At 38.9% G+C, this 18,797-nt stretch overlaps 1 protein-coding gene across 4 annotated transcripts in view; it reads right to left on the bottom strand.

Annotated features, from left to right (window-relative positions):
* The window catches only part of LOC126188087 (uncharacterized), a 538,033-nt gene that overhangs the window by 87,651 nt on the left and 431,585 nt on the right, over positions 1-18,797 (bottom strand). For all 4 annotated transcript variants that reach the window (XM_049929542.1, XM_049929546.1, XM_049929543.1 and 1 more), the window contains one exon: positions 11,129-11,231. In XM_049929542.1, the coding sequence (XP_049785499.1) occupies positions 11,129-11,199 (71 nt within the window). In that variant the 5' untranslated portion in view covers positions 11,200-11,231. The remainder of the gene's footprint in view (positions 1-11,128; positions 11,232-18,797) is intronic.

Below are 18,797 nucleotides of genomic sequence, written 5' to 3'. Positions count from 1 at the left end.
CCCCCGCTAGTTGTATTTGGTATGATCCCATACATTAGAGCAATATTCTATGGTGGGTCACACAAGTGATTAATAAGCAATATCCTTTGTTGACTGATTGCATTTTCCTAGGATTCTACCAATAAACTGCAGTCTCCTACTTGCTTTACCAATGACTGAGCCTATGTGATGATTCCATTTCATGTCCCTACTAAGTGTTATGCCTCAGGTATTTGTATGAACTTACAGATCCAAACTGTGACTCAGTGATATTACATTCAGAGGATACTACATGTTTTCATTTCGTGAAGCGCACAGTTTTACATTTTGGAACGTTTAAAACATTGACAATCTTTCCGTCAATTTGAAATCTTATCAAGGTCTGAATGAATATTTGTACAGCTTCGCTCAGACTGTACTTCACTGTAGTTAACTGCATCATCAGTGAAAAGATTGGTGTTGCTATTAATGTTGTCTGAAAGATGATTAACATACAATATGAAGAGCAAGGGACCCATCACATTTCTTCGGGGTACATCCCAAGTTACTTCTACATCTGTCGATGACTCTCCATCGACAGTCCGCATGAACCCTACAAAGAAATCCTCAGTCCAGTCACATATTTCACCTTATACCCAATATGATGGTACTTTTGTAATAAGTGTAGGTGTGGTACTGAGTCAAATGCTTTTCAGAAATTGAGAAATACTGCATTTACGTGACTACCACAGCTTTCAAGATGTCATGTGAGAAAAATGTAAACTGTGTTTCACATAGTCCATGTTTAAAAATCCATGCTGGTTGGTACGGAGGTGGTCACTCTGTTCTATATTCTTCATTATATTTGACTTCAAAATATATTCAAAAATTCTACAATAAAGAGATGGAAAGCATGTTCTATGATAGACTGCAGTCAACAGAGTGGCTAACTCATCTGCAAATTGGGTATAGAACCTGACTTCCTCAAAGAGGTGAGGTCTGTTCGACACCATTAGATCTAATACATTGGGTTGGTGCATAAGTTCATAGCGTTTGGGAGAAGTTTAATAAACTCAACAGATACCCATAACAGAGACTTTAGTCATCAGCAATATATTGTCCTTCACTATTTACAACAGTCAGCCAATGCTGGGTTAACTTTTCAATTCTGCAACAGTAGAAATCATGTGATTCTGAGGTGAAAAGCTCATCAAGCCATGTTCCGAGTGCATTTTTATCCAGAAAGCTAGTTACTTGAAGGTTGTTCGACAAAGTGCAGAAAAGGTGAAAATCTGAGGACGTAAGATCAAGTGAATAAGGTGGGTGTGGAATGACTTTGAAATCGAACTCCTGTACTGTGTCATTTGTCAATCTAGCAGAATGCAAGCGGGTGTTATTGTGAAGCAGCATCTCTTTATACGGTCTTCTTGGTCGTTTTGCTTGGACTGAGTCTGCGAGACATCTCAGTTGTTGAGAATAAATGTCCCTTGGGGAAGCAATTCATGGTATACCACACTGGCACTGTTCCACCAGATGCATAACATTGCATTGATGTGCGCAGGTCTTTGTATGGGGAGCTGCTACTTTGTTTGGGCTCAACCTTCCCATTCTTTTCTTTATGTTAGCACAAGTACATCATTTCTTGTCATCAGTAATGATACAGGATAGGAATGGATGTGTTGTTCTGAAGCCAATTGATAATGAGCAAGCAGAGATGTGCATAAGCCCACTCACTGATTTTTGTGATTTTGGCTTAGAGCATGTGGTACCCATACACCCAATTTTTGAACTTTCCCCACTGCATGCAAATGTGGCATGAAGGCGAAATGATTACAATTCATCAGATCTGCAAATTCTCGAGTACAGTGATGTGGATCATAGGGGATTAATGCATTTAAACTATCTTCATCAAACCCCGAATGTCTTCCTGAATGTGAAGAGTCATTAATGTCATAATGATCCTCCTTAAAACGAGGAAACCATTTTCTTGCCCTGCTCTATCCAACAGCATTATTCCCATACACAGCACAAATGTTTCTGGCTGTCAAAGCTGCTGCCACCCCTCTACTGAACTAAACAGACAAATACATCAGAAATGTTTCGATTTTTCCATTTGGTACTCCATTTTCTAGTGACCACAGCTCCACTCACTGTCTCCAAATGACAATATGTAAATTCAGATAGTGACAGTGAACTACAAATAAAGAATGACAATTGATAAATAAACCCACAGCAACAGGGATAACAACATGTGAAACAGAAATGCTAGGAACTTGTTCACCAACATAATATTTCCACAATGAGTAGGGTTCCAAACTATATGTTCTAGGTAGTTTTTACAGAAAGGTGTGCACTACACATCGGAGGCTGCTACTCAGGTAACTGACTGTGTGTGGGGTGCACACAAGAGTTTTTTAGATTAGGCAACTCTCCACCCAATCCCGATAACAATACTTGCAAGAATCCGAGAAGCATCAGTGTTAAATCAAAAGGAATGCCTCTCAAAGGTGAGAGTATTGAAATCCTAATGATAAACTGCTGCAGCATTTGCAGTGAAATGGTAGTTTGAAGCACTTATGAAAAGCAGTGAAGCTCACATAATACCAGGCACAGAAAGCTGGTTGAAACTTGAAATTGACAGCAGTGAGATTTCTAGAGACAATTTAAGTGTATATTGAAAGGATAGGAAAATGGTAAATGGAGGTGTTGTATTTGTCCCAATAGACAAGAAACTCAAATCCACAGAGACAGAAATTGAAGCTGTATGTGAGATTGTTTGGGCAAGACTCAGTATCAGGGGTGGGCATAAAATGATAATTGGCCCCTTCTATCGCTCACCAGACTCATCTCTTGATGTAACAAAAAAGTTTAGAGAAAACCTCAGTTCACTTGTACGTAAGTTCCCCAATCATACCATAATCATTGGTGGAGACTAATCATCCAACAATCAATTAGTAAAATTACAGTTTTGTTAATGATGGGCATGATAAAACGTACTTTACACCCATACTAAATTGCTTCTCTGAAAACTACCTGGAGCAGATGGTTAGGAACCCTCTCATGATCAAAACATATTGAATCTAATGACAACAAACAGACCTGACCTCTTTGAGGACGTCCACACTGAAACTGTATAAGTGACCATGATGCAGTTGTGGCAGCAATGATTACCAAAGTACAACTAAGCCAGGTAGCAAGATATATCTGTTCAGTAAAAGACATAAAAAATTAGTAGTGTTATATCCCAAATACAAACTTGAAACTTTCTGCACAGGGCAGGAGCACATAGAGGAGCTCTGGCTCAAGTTTAAAAGAATAGTTGACCACACACTGGATAGATACATACCCAGTAGAACAGTCCATTATGGGTGGGAACCTCCATGGTATACAGTCATTGTAAAGATACTTCTAAAGAAATAGAGGCTAGTCCATAATATGTGTAAAACAAAGTGTAGGGCTATAGAATGAGAGATGCTGACTGCATGATGCCTTCAATAACAACTGTAACTGAAAATTGTCAAATGATCTTTTACAGAACACAAAGAAATTCTGGTCATATGTAAAGGCTGTTAGAGGTGCCATAGTTAATGTCCGGTCCCTAGCGAATGAGACGGAACTGAAATTGAGGGTAGCAAAGCAAAAGCTGAAATATTTAACTCTGTTTTAAATGATCCTTTACAAAGGAAAACCCAGGATAACTGTCCTGATTTAATCCTCATACCACTGAAAAGATGAATGAAATAAATATCAGTGGTAGTGGTGTTGAGAAACAGCTGAAATTGTTAAAACTGAATAAAACTCCCAGGCCCAGTGGAATCAGTGTCAGATTTTATATTGCATTTGCAGCTGAGTTAGCCCCTCTTCTAGATATAATCTAATGTAGATCCCTTTAACAAAACACTGTGCCCAGTTCTTGGAAAAAAGCTCAGTCACACCTACCTACAAGAAGGGTAGAAGAAGTGATCCACACAACTACCGTCCAATATTGAACAGAATGATTTTCTCAATGCAAACCAGCATGGATTTCAAAAACATTGATCATGTTAAACTCAGCTCTCACTTTTCTCACATGACATACTGAAAGCTTTGGATCAAGGCAATCAGGTAGATACAGGACTTCTTGATTTCCAAAAAGCATCTGACTCAGTACCACATCTTTTTTTTATTGTCAAAAGCTCGATCATATGGGGTATCATGTGAAATTTGTGACTGGACTTTTTGCTAGGGAGGACACAGCATGTTATCTTGAATGGAGAGTCATCATCAGATGTAGAAGTAGCGTCGGGTATACCCCAGTCACGTGTGTTGAGACCCTTGCTGTTCATATTGTACATTAATACACTCCTGGAAATGGAAAAAAGAACACATTGACACCGGTGTGTCAGACCCACCATACTTGCTCCGGACACTGCGAGAGGGCTGTACAAGCAATGATCACACGCACGGCACAGCGGACACACCAGGAACTGCGGTGTTGGCCGTCGAATCGCGCTAGCTGCGCAGCATTTGTGCACCGCCGCCGTCAGTGTCAGCCAGTTTGCCGTGGCATACGGAGCTCCATCGCAGTCTTTAACACTGGTAGCATGCCGCGACAGCGTGGACGTGAACCGTATGTGCAGTTGACGGACTTTGAGCGAGGGCGTATAGTGGGCATGCGGGAGGCCGAGTGGACGTACCGCCGAATTGCTCAACACGTGGGGCGTGAGGTCTCCACAGTACATCGATGTTGTCGCCAGTGGTCGGCGGAAGGTGCACGTGCCCGTCGACCTGGGACCGGAGCGCAGCGACGCACGGATGCACGCCAAGACCGTAGGATCCTACGCAGTGCCGTAGGGGACCGCACCGCCACTTCCCAGCAAATTAGGGACACTGTTGCTCCTGGGGTATCGGCGAGGACCATTCGCAACCGTCTCCATGAAGCTGGGCCACGGTCCCGCACACCGTTAGGCCGTCTTCCGCTCACGCCCCAACATCGTGCAGCCCGCCTCCAGTGGTGTCGCGACAGGCGTGAATGGAGGGACGAATGGAGACGTGTCGTCTTCAGCGATGAGAGTCGCTTCTGCCTTGGTGCCAATGATGGTCGTATGCGTGTTTGGCGCCGTGCAGGTGAGCGCCACAATCAGGACTGCATACGACCGAGGCACACAGGGCCAACACCTGGCATCATGGTGTGGGGAGCGATCTCCTACACTGGCCGTACACCACTGGTGATCGTCGAGGGGACACTGCATAGTGCACGGTACATCCAAACCGTCATCGAACCCATCGTTCTACCATTTCTAGACCGGCAAGGGAACTTGCTGTTCCAACAGGACAATACACGTCCGCATGTATCCCGTGCCACCCAACGTGCTCTAGAAGGTGTAAGTCAACTACCCTGGCCAGCAAGATCTCCGGATCTGTCCCCCATTGAGCATGTTTGGGACTGGATGAAGCGTCGTCTCACGCGGTCTGCACGTCCAGCACGAACGCTGGTCCACCTGAGGCGCCAGGTGGAAATGGCATGGCAAGCCATTCCACAGGACTACATCCAGCATCTCTACGATCGTCTCCATGGGAGAATAGCAGCCTGCATTGCTGCGAAAGGTGGATATACACTGTACTAGTGCCGACATTGTGCATGCTCTGTTGCCTGTGTCTATGTGCCTGTGGTTCTGTCAGTGTGATCATGTGATGTATCCGACCCCAGGAATGTGTCAATAAAGTTTCCCCTTCCTGGGACAATGAATTCACGGTGTTCTTATTTCAATTTCCAGGAGTGTAACTTTCAAGACAATGTTAATAGTGCCATCAGACTTTTTTGCAGATGATGCAGTTATCTATAGTGAAGTACTATCTGAAAGAAGCTGCATAAATATTCAGTCAGATCTTGATAAGATTTTAATGTGGTGCAAAGATTCACAATTTGCTTTAAATTTTCACAAATGTAAAATTGTGCACTCCACAAACTGAAAAAAACATAGTACCCTATGACTATAATATCAATGAGTCACTGTTGGAATTGGCCGACTCATAGAAATGTCTCGGTGTGGTGTTAAGTTCCTATGGGACCAAACTGCTGAGGTCATTAGACGTACACACTACGTAATCTAACTTAAAGTAACTTATGCTAAGGACAACACACACACCCATGGCTGAGGAAGGACATGAACCTCCGATGGGGGGAGCCGCATGAACCGTGACAAGGCGCCCTAGACCGCATGGTTATATGGGTGTAACACTATGTAGAATGATCACATAGGCTCAGTCATGGGAAAAGCAGGTGGTAGACTTTGGTTGATTGATGGGGAAAATACAATCAGACTACAAAGGAGATTACTAATTAATACTTGTGCCAACCATCCTAGTATACTGCTCAAGTGTGTGGAATCCATACCAAATACGACTAATAGGGGATGTTGAATGTATACAGGGAAGGGAAGCACGAATGGTCACAGGTTTGTTTAATACATGTGAGAGTGTCACAGAGATACTGAAGGAACTGAACTGGTAGATTGTTGAAGATAAAATATACTGAGAAGAAAGTCAGTTAACAAAGTTTCCAGAAATGGCTTTAAATAGTGATTCTAGGTATATACTCAATCCCCTATGTATCCATCACAATCAAATTGTGAGAATAAGATTAGAATAATTACTGCATGTGCAGAGGTGTTCAAACAGTCTTTCTTCCCACGCTCCATAGGTGAATGGAACAGGAAGAAACCCTACAACTGGTACAATGGGATGTACCCTCTGCCATGCACCTCACGGTGGTTTGCAGAGTATAGATCTAGATGTAGTTTCAACTTCTGTCTTGGTGGATTTGAGTTTCTTGTCTACTGCAACAAATACACCACCTCCATTTCTCATTTCCCTATTCTTTTGGTATATGCTTAAATTTTCCCCAAAGATCCCACTACTGTCAACTTCAAGTTTTAACCTGCTTTCTGTGCCTAATTTTATGTGAGGTTCAGTGCTTTTTAGAAACACTTCAACTCTGGCACTTAGTTGTGAATGCTGTGGTAGTTAACACCAGGATTCTAGTACTCTCACCTCTCTGGGTTTCCTACATCTATCATCATCTGGACTGGACGGACAGTCCAAAAAAAAGCTATTGTGTGCAACCCACACACAGTCAGCTACTTGGGTAGTTGTCTCTGATGTGTAGTGCACACCTGACCCATTTATGGGGATCATACAACACTCAACCTTATGGTGCAAGTCTGGGAAGTCACACCTTAGCTTGTCACAGAAGCTGCAGAGTCTCTGGTTCAAGCATTCTACTTGACGCAGAACTAGGGAGCCAAAATCTGTTCAGACAACAACACTGCAGACTGTAAACAACATTGAAACTGCATGAGCAAGGTTAGTTTTCTTCTCTGCTAGTAGCTGTAGTGATCCAAGTAAGACGTCGGAGTCCAGACGACAGGTATCACTTGTTCCAATGGGCTACCATGATCTGAGGCTGGCTGCACCCTTTTCCACGTGTATATTTTATTATCTTTGTAATAAATTTTTGAAGATCATTCTGTTGATAATTTTGGCAATAGCTGAACAAGTACAGAGATAATGTGACAGAACAAGAAGTTATGAATAAATTTGAAGTAAATTTGTAAAGAATACCACAATCAATAATTTCACCTGCACACAAAAATCAAGAATCCAGGGCTTTCATGGATGTCAACAAAGAACTTTCATTGACAGCAACAATCCAGAAAATAAGTAACAGTCAAACAATGGAAACTCCAGGTAGGAATAAGAATAACGTAGGAAAAGTCAGATTGTTACTTAGTGCAAAGAAGACATGTCGAGCTGCAGACAGACACAATTAAAAGACACTTATATAAAGCTTTTGGCCACAGCCTTCATCAGTAAAAGAGAGAGACACGCCATTCACATATGCAAGCAAGTACACCTCACACACACACACACACACACACACACACACACACACAAATGACTCCAGCATTTTGGACTGGAATTGGCTTCTTTACGGTAAGTAGCAATCTGTCTTTTCCTACATTGTTCAAAAGATAAGTAAAAATCATGTTATGCTTCCTGTTCTCAAATATATTATAAAATATTATGAAACATTTGTAAATTGATGTGAATTGCAAGTACAATTGAAATCTGAATATATTTAATAGTCAAGGACAGTAGTAGAAGCATTACAAGCTGTATTCCAATTTCTGTCCAGGTTTTCTGTAATTTGCCTAACTCACTTCAAGCAAATGCTATAATTGTTGATTTCAAAAAGTCAATTATCATTTCCCTCCTAATCATTATCTACTGATGCTAGTGTGTCTTCTGTAGGGATATTGACATCTATGAGGCACTGTCTGTTTACAGTTGGCAGTTACAAGCAAATGACATGATATTATGAACATACTGCGTAATAGAGAAAACATCACACACTTCTTGTTAAGCATATTGTCTTACAATTATCCACATTTAAAGAGTGCTGCCATACTGTATATCAAGTTGGAATATTGTTCAAATTGTTCTGCATTTCCTTAGACTCATCTAGTGACTATACTTTTCTTTTAACGACAGTACTGTCAGTAAACATTTGCAGAGTGCTGTTGAACGTATCTAATAAAATGTCTGCTTGTGTCTTGTATGTGTGGATGGATATGTGTGTGTGTGCGAGTGTATACCTGTCCTTTTTTCCCCCTAAGGTAAGTCTTTCCGCTCCCGGGATTGGAATGACTCCTTACCCTCTCCCTTAAAACTCATATCCTTTTGTCTTTCCTTCTCCTTCCCTCTTTCCTGACGAGGCAACCGTTGGTTGCGAAAGCTAGATTTTGTGTGTATGTTTGTGTTTGTTTGTGTGTCTATCGACCTGCCAGCGCTTTTGTTTGGTAAGTCTCATCATCTTTCTTTTTAAATATAATAAATTATTAATGTATACTGAGTACACTAGTGATCATATTTTGCTTCCTTGGAGAGCACCTAATGTTAATTTCATTTCTAATGAACATTCACTGGCCAGTTCTATTTGTCAAAAATCCCTCTAGCCAATAACAATTTGTTAAACGGCTCCACAATCATATCTAGGTGGTCAGTCAATGGTGTTGAAAGTATTTTAAAAATCCATGAAGATGAAATTGAATAAAACTGTTCACCTACACTTATGTCATATGTGAGAAAAGCAGTACAATAGTCACTGATCAAATTTAGATACACTAGTTCCACAAAGAAAATGTTCAGCATCCTAGCAATGTCAAAGAGGAGAGATACCGGAGATTATATGCTATCGTCATAATTGCAGTAAAAAAAATATGGCATTTTGCTGGTCCACAGAGGGTTATGGGAACTCTAACAAGTCTACTTACATTTACTAGAATTTTATATCTTTTCAACGATGTGAACATTGGAGAGAGAGCACTACCTCATTGTGAGAAGCAAATGGGGAGGAATTACCTACAGCCTTTTAAATAAATCATCATGCATTTAACTGAAATGGTGTACTTAATAACAGCAAACCTAAATCAGAATGACAAGATATGGCAGATGGTATAAATATTACAAGTCAGGCACTTTCCTAATACATCACATTCCTACATTCTCACAGCAATATGCACCATAAACGCTAATGGTTATTGCAGTTTTACTATCTAGCTCTTCATTGCAAACAATGAGATAAATGTTAGACTGCTTATTTTGATACAGCCAAGGACAATAACTCTTCTCATCTCCCACCTGAATGACTAATTTATCTTCAAGTACCAAAAAGATATAGGGCCTGATTTAACCCAACTTCATGTCCGATGCCAAGTTTGTTTTGTTTCCAGATGATACAAACACTGCAACAAATACCAAATAAAGTATAGCCTTAGAAAGATCAGTTAATAAAATTTCTCATGGGCACTAATAAAGAAGCAGCTGACTGTGTTAAAACACTATTTGCAATATGAATACTGTCAGACATACGTGGTATTAAAACAGAAAATCTAGGTTACTACACTTACGCTACTTTCATTTCGAAATGTCATATGGGGTTAGCTTGACTTGGAAAGTTACTCCAAAAACTAAAGTTTTCAGAGGCCAAAAATGTGTAAAAAGAATGATATGTGGTGCAAACTCAAGAACGTCTCGCAGAGGCCTGTGTAGACAACTATGGATATTAACTACTGTTTCTCAAACTATTCATTCATTATTAAAATATATCTCTTTTTCAAACCAATTGTCCAGTTCATGACATCAGTATTAGAAACAAGAACAGTTTTAAATCTTTGTGGAAGTCACTTACTTAAGTCCAGAAACTTGTCCATTATTCAAGAGCTCACATTTTCAATAACCTGCCAGCGTCCATAAAAGGTTAACTACACACTAATAACGTTCAGTTTAAGAGGAGCCTACAGGATTTACTGATGGCCGATTCCTCCTACTCTACAGATTAATTTCCTAGTAAAACCAATGGATGTGTGCATTTTATTAATAATATCAAATAATGGAAGTATTATGTACAACCCAACTTCTGTATAGATTCAGGACAATAATGCTATCAGTGTAAGTAAGAGCTGTAAAATAATTTCTCTACTTGATGATGTATCACTACAGTAACCTAAGATTTGTCACACACACCTTAGTGCATTGAACATTTATATATTTTGTGACAAATTTGTCATTATCTTATAAATGAAAATATTTTTAAGTATTTTTTACTTATTCCATATCCATGAGAACCACTTCACTTGGGGTCTGTGGAAGGTACATTAGTGTTTTTTTTTTTTCCTCTTTGTAAATATTTATTGTTTACTTATGTTCTGACATGTTCTACTGCTGGAGGATATCCTCACTTTGGATCTAGTGGAACATTAGATCTGTGAAGGGCATTCTTAATGTTGAGTCATCATTCTAGCTGCTTGAAATTATCTCAAGCTGAAAGCAATTCATATATAGAACAGGACAGTTTAGTGTTTGGAAATGAGTGCAATTTGTCTCTCACAAATAACTATCTCTGTGAATATGTCTAAGACTATGAGGTATCCAAGACTTTTGTACAGGCTCTTAGTAGAATAATCAACTAGCAAGATAAATATTTTTCAGTAACATGAAAACAACACTATGTGATCAAGAGCTTCTTTCAAGTCCAATATGCTACGCAACATTCCCCAGCATTTATATTCAGTCTGGCAGCACATAAAGCTTTTTTTCATAAATGCAATTTAGTTAACAAATGACAAACCTGAAGAGTAACCGCCAGAAACACCCAAGTCCAGTGCATGTGGCAACTTCTCCAGTATAAGTGATAGTCATATTTAGTTTTCAATCCTTCTATGTACGTGAACCTGCAAAACACAATTATAGCCAATTATTGGATCATCCTCCAAAATAATGTACAAAAGTAATCTTGTATGACAATAAAACCACATCATTAAAAGCTTCAATAATGTTTAAGCTTCAAAGTAAAATACACATCCAGAAATTTACTAATCAAACAGATATACAATGTTTAGGATGAGCAAGACTGTTATACAGATTTCTTAAAATAAATTACTAATTATTATTTATTTTGATTAAAATATAAGTTATCTCATCAGGGAATTAATTTTAATTTTGAATTACATAGGGTCCAACGGACTCAAAAAGAAATTCAGTAATTTGGAACTATATAGGGTTCAGTGGAATTGTGCTCTCTGAACTTTGGCATAAGTGCACAAGATAGTGTATGAAATATAAAAGTGAGATGCAACAATAAAATCTTAGGACTGGTGCATGTTCGCAGGTAGTGCACTATGAGGAAATTATTTAAAATGGGAATTTTATTCAAAAGGGGACTGTTTCTCTGTGGATTTAGCATATCATAGTGTTTCTCTAGGAGACAGGATCCAAGGACATTTAATAACATTGTCACTGCCTTTCTCGACTGAAACAGAGAATAAATAGTCTGATACAGAAATATCAGTATCTCTAGAATTAAATTATATTTAGAGTGAGTATTACTGATTAAGTCATTTACAAATGTGCTTGCATGTGTACATGGAGTTTTTCTTTAATTACATGTTACTATTAGTATTCACATTTTACTTATGGAAGTATTACATTTCTTGATCTACTAACATGTTTACAATGTCTAGCTCACTTTCCAGAATGTTGTCACAGTCATTTGATTATACCTCACAGACACTGTTATTTTACACTGACATACAGCACACTGTAAACATCTATCACTCACTCCCTTTCAGAATCCATAACTTAATCAACTGATGATCGTAATCTGTCACACTATGTTTTATAACAGTAAACAATAATACATACAGTTCACCATTTCCCTGCATCTTTCTACACAGTGTTTCCAAATTCTCAACATACACATTTGAGCTCATAGCAGGAAGTAAGGAGTTACCATTTTGCAAAATAACTTGTGTCCGGAAGTGAACCACATACTGTACGTAATAGAGGAGCAATCATGTAAAACAATGTTGTTCTCAGACTCTAATTTGTTGGCCGAATGAGCAACATAAATTTAATGTAGCTTTGTAATTATTATAACTGTAGCCAACTTAATGCTAAAGGAAAAAAAAAAAAAAAAAACTTACAGTATTTGTGTGTTACATTGTGTGCTTCATATCCACGGCCAGTTTAAGACACAAGCTGCCACTTGGGACCCCAAACTATGATGGGCACCAAAGGTGCCACAATTGTGAAATTTCTATACAAGATGTATCACAATCAGTAGTGGCCAATTTGGGCAGCATACAGAGTGTGTTCTAGTGCAACATTTGAGTACAGTGCATATCGCAATTAGTGGTGAAAACTGACATGGTGAAACTGTACGAGGAAAAAATCGCTTGGTGGGAAAAATTTTCTGTAACCTGTCCTTTCTGTATTTACTTCCTACATGGAGTGTGCTTAAAACTGTTACACGAATGGAATAGTGATTATCAATGGGCATTGGAAGAATTATTAAGTCCTTTAAAGGATCTCTGCAAAACGAGCAGTCATCTATTTCACACAATATTCTTATTACTCATTTTTGCTGAATAAATACTTTATTTAAGTGCTCCACACCAGAAGACAATTTCATAAGATAACAGGAACTGAAAATATGTGATCACAGTTATCTTTGGGCAACGCAATGAGAGATACTTCTAAGAGCAAAACATGCTTATATGAACTGCTTCATTTGTTTATCTATGTATTTGCAGCATTTTAATTTATCCCATTGGACCCCAAAGACATTTACACTCAGAGTTTCGTGTAATGTACAACCACTAATATCTGTCTCTATTATACACAGTACCTTGCAAATAAATTAAATAGCCCACGATTTGCAATGAGGATGTTGTACAATGCTACCAGTATGACATGAGGATACTGTACAATGCTACCAGTGTAGACATAAGAAAAGCAGTATATCATGGCTTCTTTGAATCAATAATAAGGTATTGAATTGTGTTTTGGGATAACTCCCTGTTAAACATTAAAACTTCAGAAAAGCTTCGTTAGAAATATGCACAATGTAGGGTGAAGAAAATCATGTTGCCCTCTTCTAAAAAAAAAAAATATTAAGCTCAATATTATTTAAAACTGAGGCCAGGCCTGCTAATAACTTTCTTTTAATTATGTAAAACATACACTATTAAAATGTGTCAAATTGTAATCAGTACACAACAAGTATCAGAAACTGATGGATCTACACTTCATTATGTTTAAATGGCAGAAAGGAGGTGCACGTGGTCTTATCACCCCTTTTATTTATCCCCAATGAAAAGATAATTATTGAGCATATAGGTCTTGTTACCCTCAAATGTAAAAGTCACTTGACTGAAGAGACTGTGTTGCTTTCTGTTAATGGAAAAAGTAACCACTGTTTGAGAGCACACACTGGTGAAGATTCAATTAGCGATATCAGACCTGCAAGACATACAAGAGATTTGTCATCTCAGCAAATGGAATAACTCATTGTAGCTCACTGTTAAATGTTATCAGCCAGAGCATGCATGGGGCATCCTAACTCTGAAACTGAGCTGGTCTTTCACATGTCATCATGTCAAAGATCTATCACAGGGCCAACAACAGCTTAGAGAATTGCAACAGCAGATAACTTTTCCACAGTACAGAGGATCACATGTTAATTCATTGTTGGCAACAAAATCTGATGAGCAGCTATAATTTCCAGAATGATCTATCTATAAAGTTCAGATATAAGCTTTCGACTTGATGCTAATCACAAATTACAGCACAAAGGGGACATTGTGGATATAATGCTACCAACATTGAAAATGTTAGGCATAGGAAAATATGATCTGGACTAATAAGGCAGTACATACTGACACTTACCACTTTCGTGACAAAAATTTGCCGATACACATTTGAACCTTTTTTGCCAACACATCACAGTTTAAAACATTTGCGACACGCCATCTAGTGGATAACAAAGAGTGAAATCCAAGCCATTGATGGGTGTGCCATGTTCGTTACATACATTTTGTCAGTGGTCATTAAACTGCGGCCACAGGCTGCATGTGGTTGGAATCAAGTATTCATGTGACCCAAGGTTCTCAGCAGTGTTTTGTAATAATGAGAATCTAGCAACCAAAAGACGAATCCAAAAACGTCAACTAAAGTTAAGAACTTCTTAATAGTGTAGTTTTCCTACACAGTAACAAACAAAAGTTAGGCAATTACAGTATGACAGCTCAGGAATTGCTGAGGATGGCTGCAGTCTGAAACAAAACAATCAACACAAAGTGTTCCAAATGGTGTTGGCTTATTTGTCAGCAGGGGAAGGTGGGGAGCTGTGTAAAATGGAGCACAGTGTAACATTTGGATTTGTGTATAAGTTATCATGTTGCTAGCTTTGTGTTTAACATATTTCCAGTTGTCTTTGTTACCACTTTTGGTCAGTGTACTTTGGAAGTGTTTCTATGAGGGCCATATTGATAGTTGTGAGCAACCCACCATTAAAATTCCAAAATTGGAATTTTCCAGCAAAGTAACAAAAACAACTGCAAGACGGTAATACAGACTTAACACCATATGTTGCCATATTGTGATGCCATTAGCATCTATCATGTGACCACATGCAGTACTTCCAAAATGGCTGACATCAATGTTTTGTTTCATTGGATTCTTTGTCAAAGGGGGGAAAATGTGCTACTGAAATTCACCTCTGACTTCATCCTACCTATGGAGGAGTTAGCATCGGCACTAGCAGTGTTACAAGATGGTTGAAATATTTCAAAGGTGCAGATACGAGTATCCAGGATAAGACTGGTGACGGTGGCCCTCACACTACTTCCACAGAACTCTACAAGGAAATGATTCTGATCAACTTTCTCGAATCTGGACAAACCATAAAATGCTGTCCGCTATATTCTGATACTTTTGAAGCTGCGCGCATTTTGCCATAAATGGCCTGGGAAGGTCATCTTGTGACAGAATAACCCATGTCCTCCCACTGCTCATATTAGGATATTTTGGTGGGAAATTCTTCCATATCCTCCCTACTTTTCTGACTTGGCACCCTCCAACTAACATCTTCTTGGTTCTCTTACGGAACAGGTGCGAGGACAATGCTACGAGACAATGGAGGGTGGTTGACAAACAGTTAATCTGTGTCTTCGGGAGGCTGGAAAGAAGTTCTGTCATAAGAGTATTTTCAAACTTGCAGAGTGATAGCAAAAATGTGTGCAAAGGACTGAAAACTATGTCAAAAAGTGTCAAAGTTTGTAGAATAAGATTATGTACTTGGTTTGTCTAAATAATAAGGATTAAAAGTTTTAAAAAAATTTTCTGATTATTTTCAGTGAGGCTCTCGTATTTCATCTTTGGTGTGTAATGAAAAAAAAATATTTTTTTTGGTTTATGTAAAGTAAAATTTTATTATATGATATTCTCTCTATTTTTTATAATCATAAACGATAGGTGTTATTCTGAGTCTTATGGCCACAGTCATATACTAGTTTAACATATGAAGTTGCAAAAACTCAATTTTTTTTAAAGAAAGTTTGTGTTACAGTGATGTGAACTGTGCAACCCATGTTGTAGACACCACAGACAATGATGAAGATCAAAGTGTGTCACGGGTACGCCCATCTAATAAACCAACTGAAGAATATAGACCATGCAAGAATTTAACTGGCCTGATATTTTTAGAGGTTTCCCTAAAGCTGGCGGAATAATAAGTAGCCGAAAAAAACTGTACAGGTAATCTAGTTAAAAAGTGTTTGAAGATAATTCAAAACAGTAAAAAAAACTAAAACCAACAAGAGAAATCGTTTTCCAAAGATTCTAACTTGGGTGGAACTGTGGAAAATAAAATGTGGAATCTTTAGATTATTCAGACAATAAGGATATTAAAGGTCAAAACGAGGGCAGGGAAACATTAGGTCACCTGTTCAAGTTGGTTAGGTTTTAGTAAAGTTTCCTGATAAGAACCTACTTCGCAATATATTGGTTAAGAGATGAGAAAGGAGGAGGATGAAGGTGACCACGAAGTGACATTTCTCCAGAGAGAGGGCAAGAATCAAAATGCATTTGTACATCTGTAGGAAGCTGATATAACAAAAAGTCAAAAAAAGATGTACTCATGGTTTTACCGAAAACAAAAAGTCAGCATGGATGCCTTAACTCTGGCCCCTATCTAAAAGGTTTTACTGCCGGATGAATAATGTGAAAAGATAATTAAATTCTTTTCAAAGACTCTAAATATTAATTTTGTCTAGCACCGGTATTTCACTGTAGCTCAATTTATCGCGCCCTTACTATAGGTAGTCTATTGGGGGATCCTAACACACTAATATTCACGTAGTTACCAAGTAATAATACGATCGGTACATACGTGGGCTGGGATGCCGTCCCATAGTGTCAGTACTGCTCTTGGACAAAAACATTTGAGGACCACTGCATTAGATGTGTTCACGCAAACGTATATGTTCGTCAAGACAATACGTCACGCTAACTTTCCAAACCGTGCCAAAAGTATTTTGTTCAACCACGTGACCGTTCTTGCAGAGGAAAATCACGCTAGCTCAACTCAGTGGAAGGTACAGCATTTGCTACACCGTGGAGAAGGATGCGCGAGTGCGCGTCTTGGGTCTCATTGTGACAAATTTCCGCAAGTTGCAGGCTGCAGTAGAGTATTCATGAATGAACAAAACTCCCAATACCTGTAGCAGCTTGCGGGGGAGCTGCTAAAAATTGTGTGGCTACACTTTCACGAAAACGAGTTGATACCAACCGCTCAATGGTCTGTTTATCTTGCCCTACGTACCAGCGTTGTACATAGACGTAAGAGAAGGTACTTCGCTGTCACTATTCTAGTGCTTCACCCAGTATCGGCACGTCTTTCCGCATGTTCATCTGCTCCTCAGTCAGTTTAACTAGTACTCTAAACGACATACCAGCGAAATATAATAACTACAGTGTAGCACTTGCTAAAGTATTCGGCCATAACACGAGGGACTTTTAATGACATTCTACATGCCAGCTGTCCTGCAAATGCTTTACTTTCGTTACTGTGTCGATATGTGACAAGTTCCACACGACAATGGCGCGACGCCTGTCCTATTCCCGCAACTCCTATTTTTGCGCTTTCAGACTGTATTTCAACTTCAACCAACACTGTCACAAGGTCTGCAGTTCAGACGGGAAGAGGAAGACTAAACTACGTCCATGAAGTTCTGCCAAGGAGAGAACTGGGCTCTCCCCCCTCCCCCTTTGTACTTTTCTGCATGCGTAACTAGTACGCAGATATTTATTTCATGTAGTAAAAGCTTCATTTATCCCAAACTTTAGTGTCTCTATGTGAAAGAATATACAGCCAAAACTTAAAACGGTTTTTCAACAACGACGATGTGGCCCTTCAACCTTGAAATTTTATCACATCACAACGGTTGGCAATCCCTGACCCAGCTACTCGCAATTCGTCGATTGATTTCCGATTCATGCGTGGCTTCAGAAGCGAAGAAAATATGTTGGAAATAATGTTTATTTTTTCCAACATTCGTCCTAATAGCATTTTGATTATACTTTTGTCGGCAATTTACGCAGTCCACCGTAGGTTTTCCTTGTTGTAATAACAAGTTTGCCAATAATAATAAAACCTTTCAAAATGCGAAAATTTCACACCTGCTAGTAGAAAATTAACAGCAAGGAAAAGCAGAAACTATGGAAATGTTGAAAATGTAACATTCCCACAAAGATTTGCAAAATCACTTTCTTCACATTTCATTTTTTAAGCGTCTAGTTGCAGTTTTGCACATCGTGCAAACGCGTTACTCGAACCACTCCAACGTTCACAACAATAGTGAAAATGATATTTTAGTTAACTCTTGAGAATCAATACACTTTATAAATTCATTAACAAAATTTTTATAAATCAAAACATGTTATACCTTCAACAGCAATCAATTCCACGAACGAGCGCCGAGTACTAACTATTGAAACAATGTTTACACTCAGTTACATACGTGAAACATCTGTGGAGTTATACACAGAGAAGCGAAAAAAGGGTGTCGACAGTAGTCTCAGATGTCACTAGTACACGAGAAGACTAAGTTAAGTTTCTTTTTAAGCTTGCAGACAGTGTAATAAATAAGGAATCAATCACATAAAGCAATCAAAACCTCGTGCAAGTGAGCGCAAAAACCATAATCTCCAGAGATTCAGGTTTAGTAGCTCCCATCTCTCAAGTCACGTATCGTTGGATTACCCATTTCCTGCAAAGATCTCCAAGCATCCTCTGTGTTACTAGGTTGATTTGAAATATATATAAAGATGCAACGTCCTGAGCTAGAAATTCACTCACAACGCAGGTTCACAATGGATTTGTGAGATGTGCAGCCAAGGCCACAACACTATAAAAGTGCTATACAACGTGATACACACATTGTAAAAACCTAATCCTT

This window comes from Schistocerca cancellata, chromosome 5 (assembly GCF_023864275.1).
Source record: "Schistocerca cancellata isolate TAMUIC-IGC-003103 chromosome 5, iqSchCanc2.1, whole genome shotgun sequence".
NCBI classification, from domain to species: Eukaryota; Metazoa; Arthropoda; class Insecta; order Orthoptera; family Acrididae; genus Schistocerca; species Schistocerca cancellata.
Note: the sequence above shows the minus strand (reverse complement) of the source record. Positions and strands in the feature narration are given on the sequence as shown.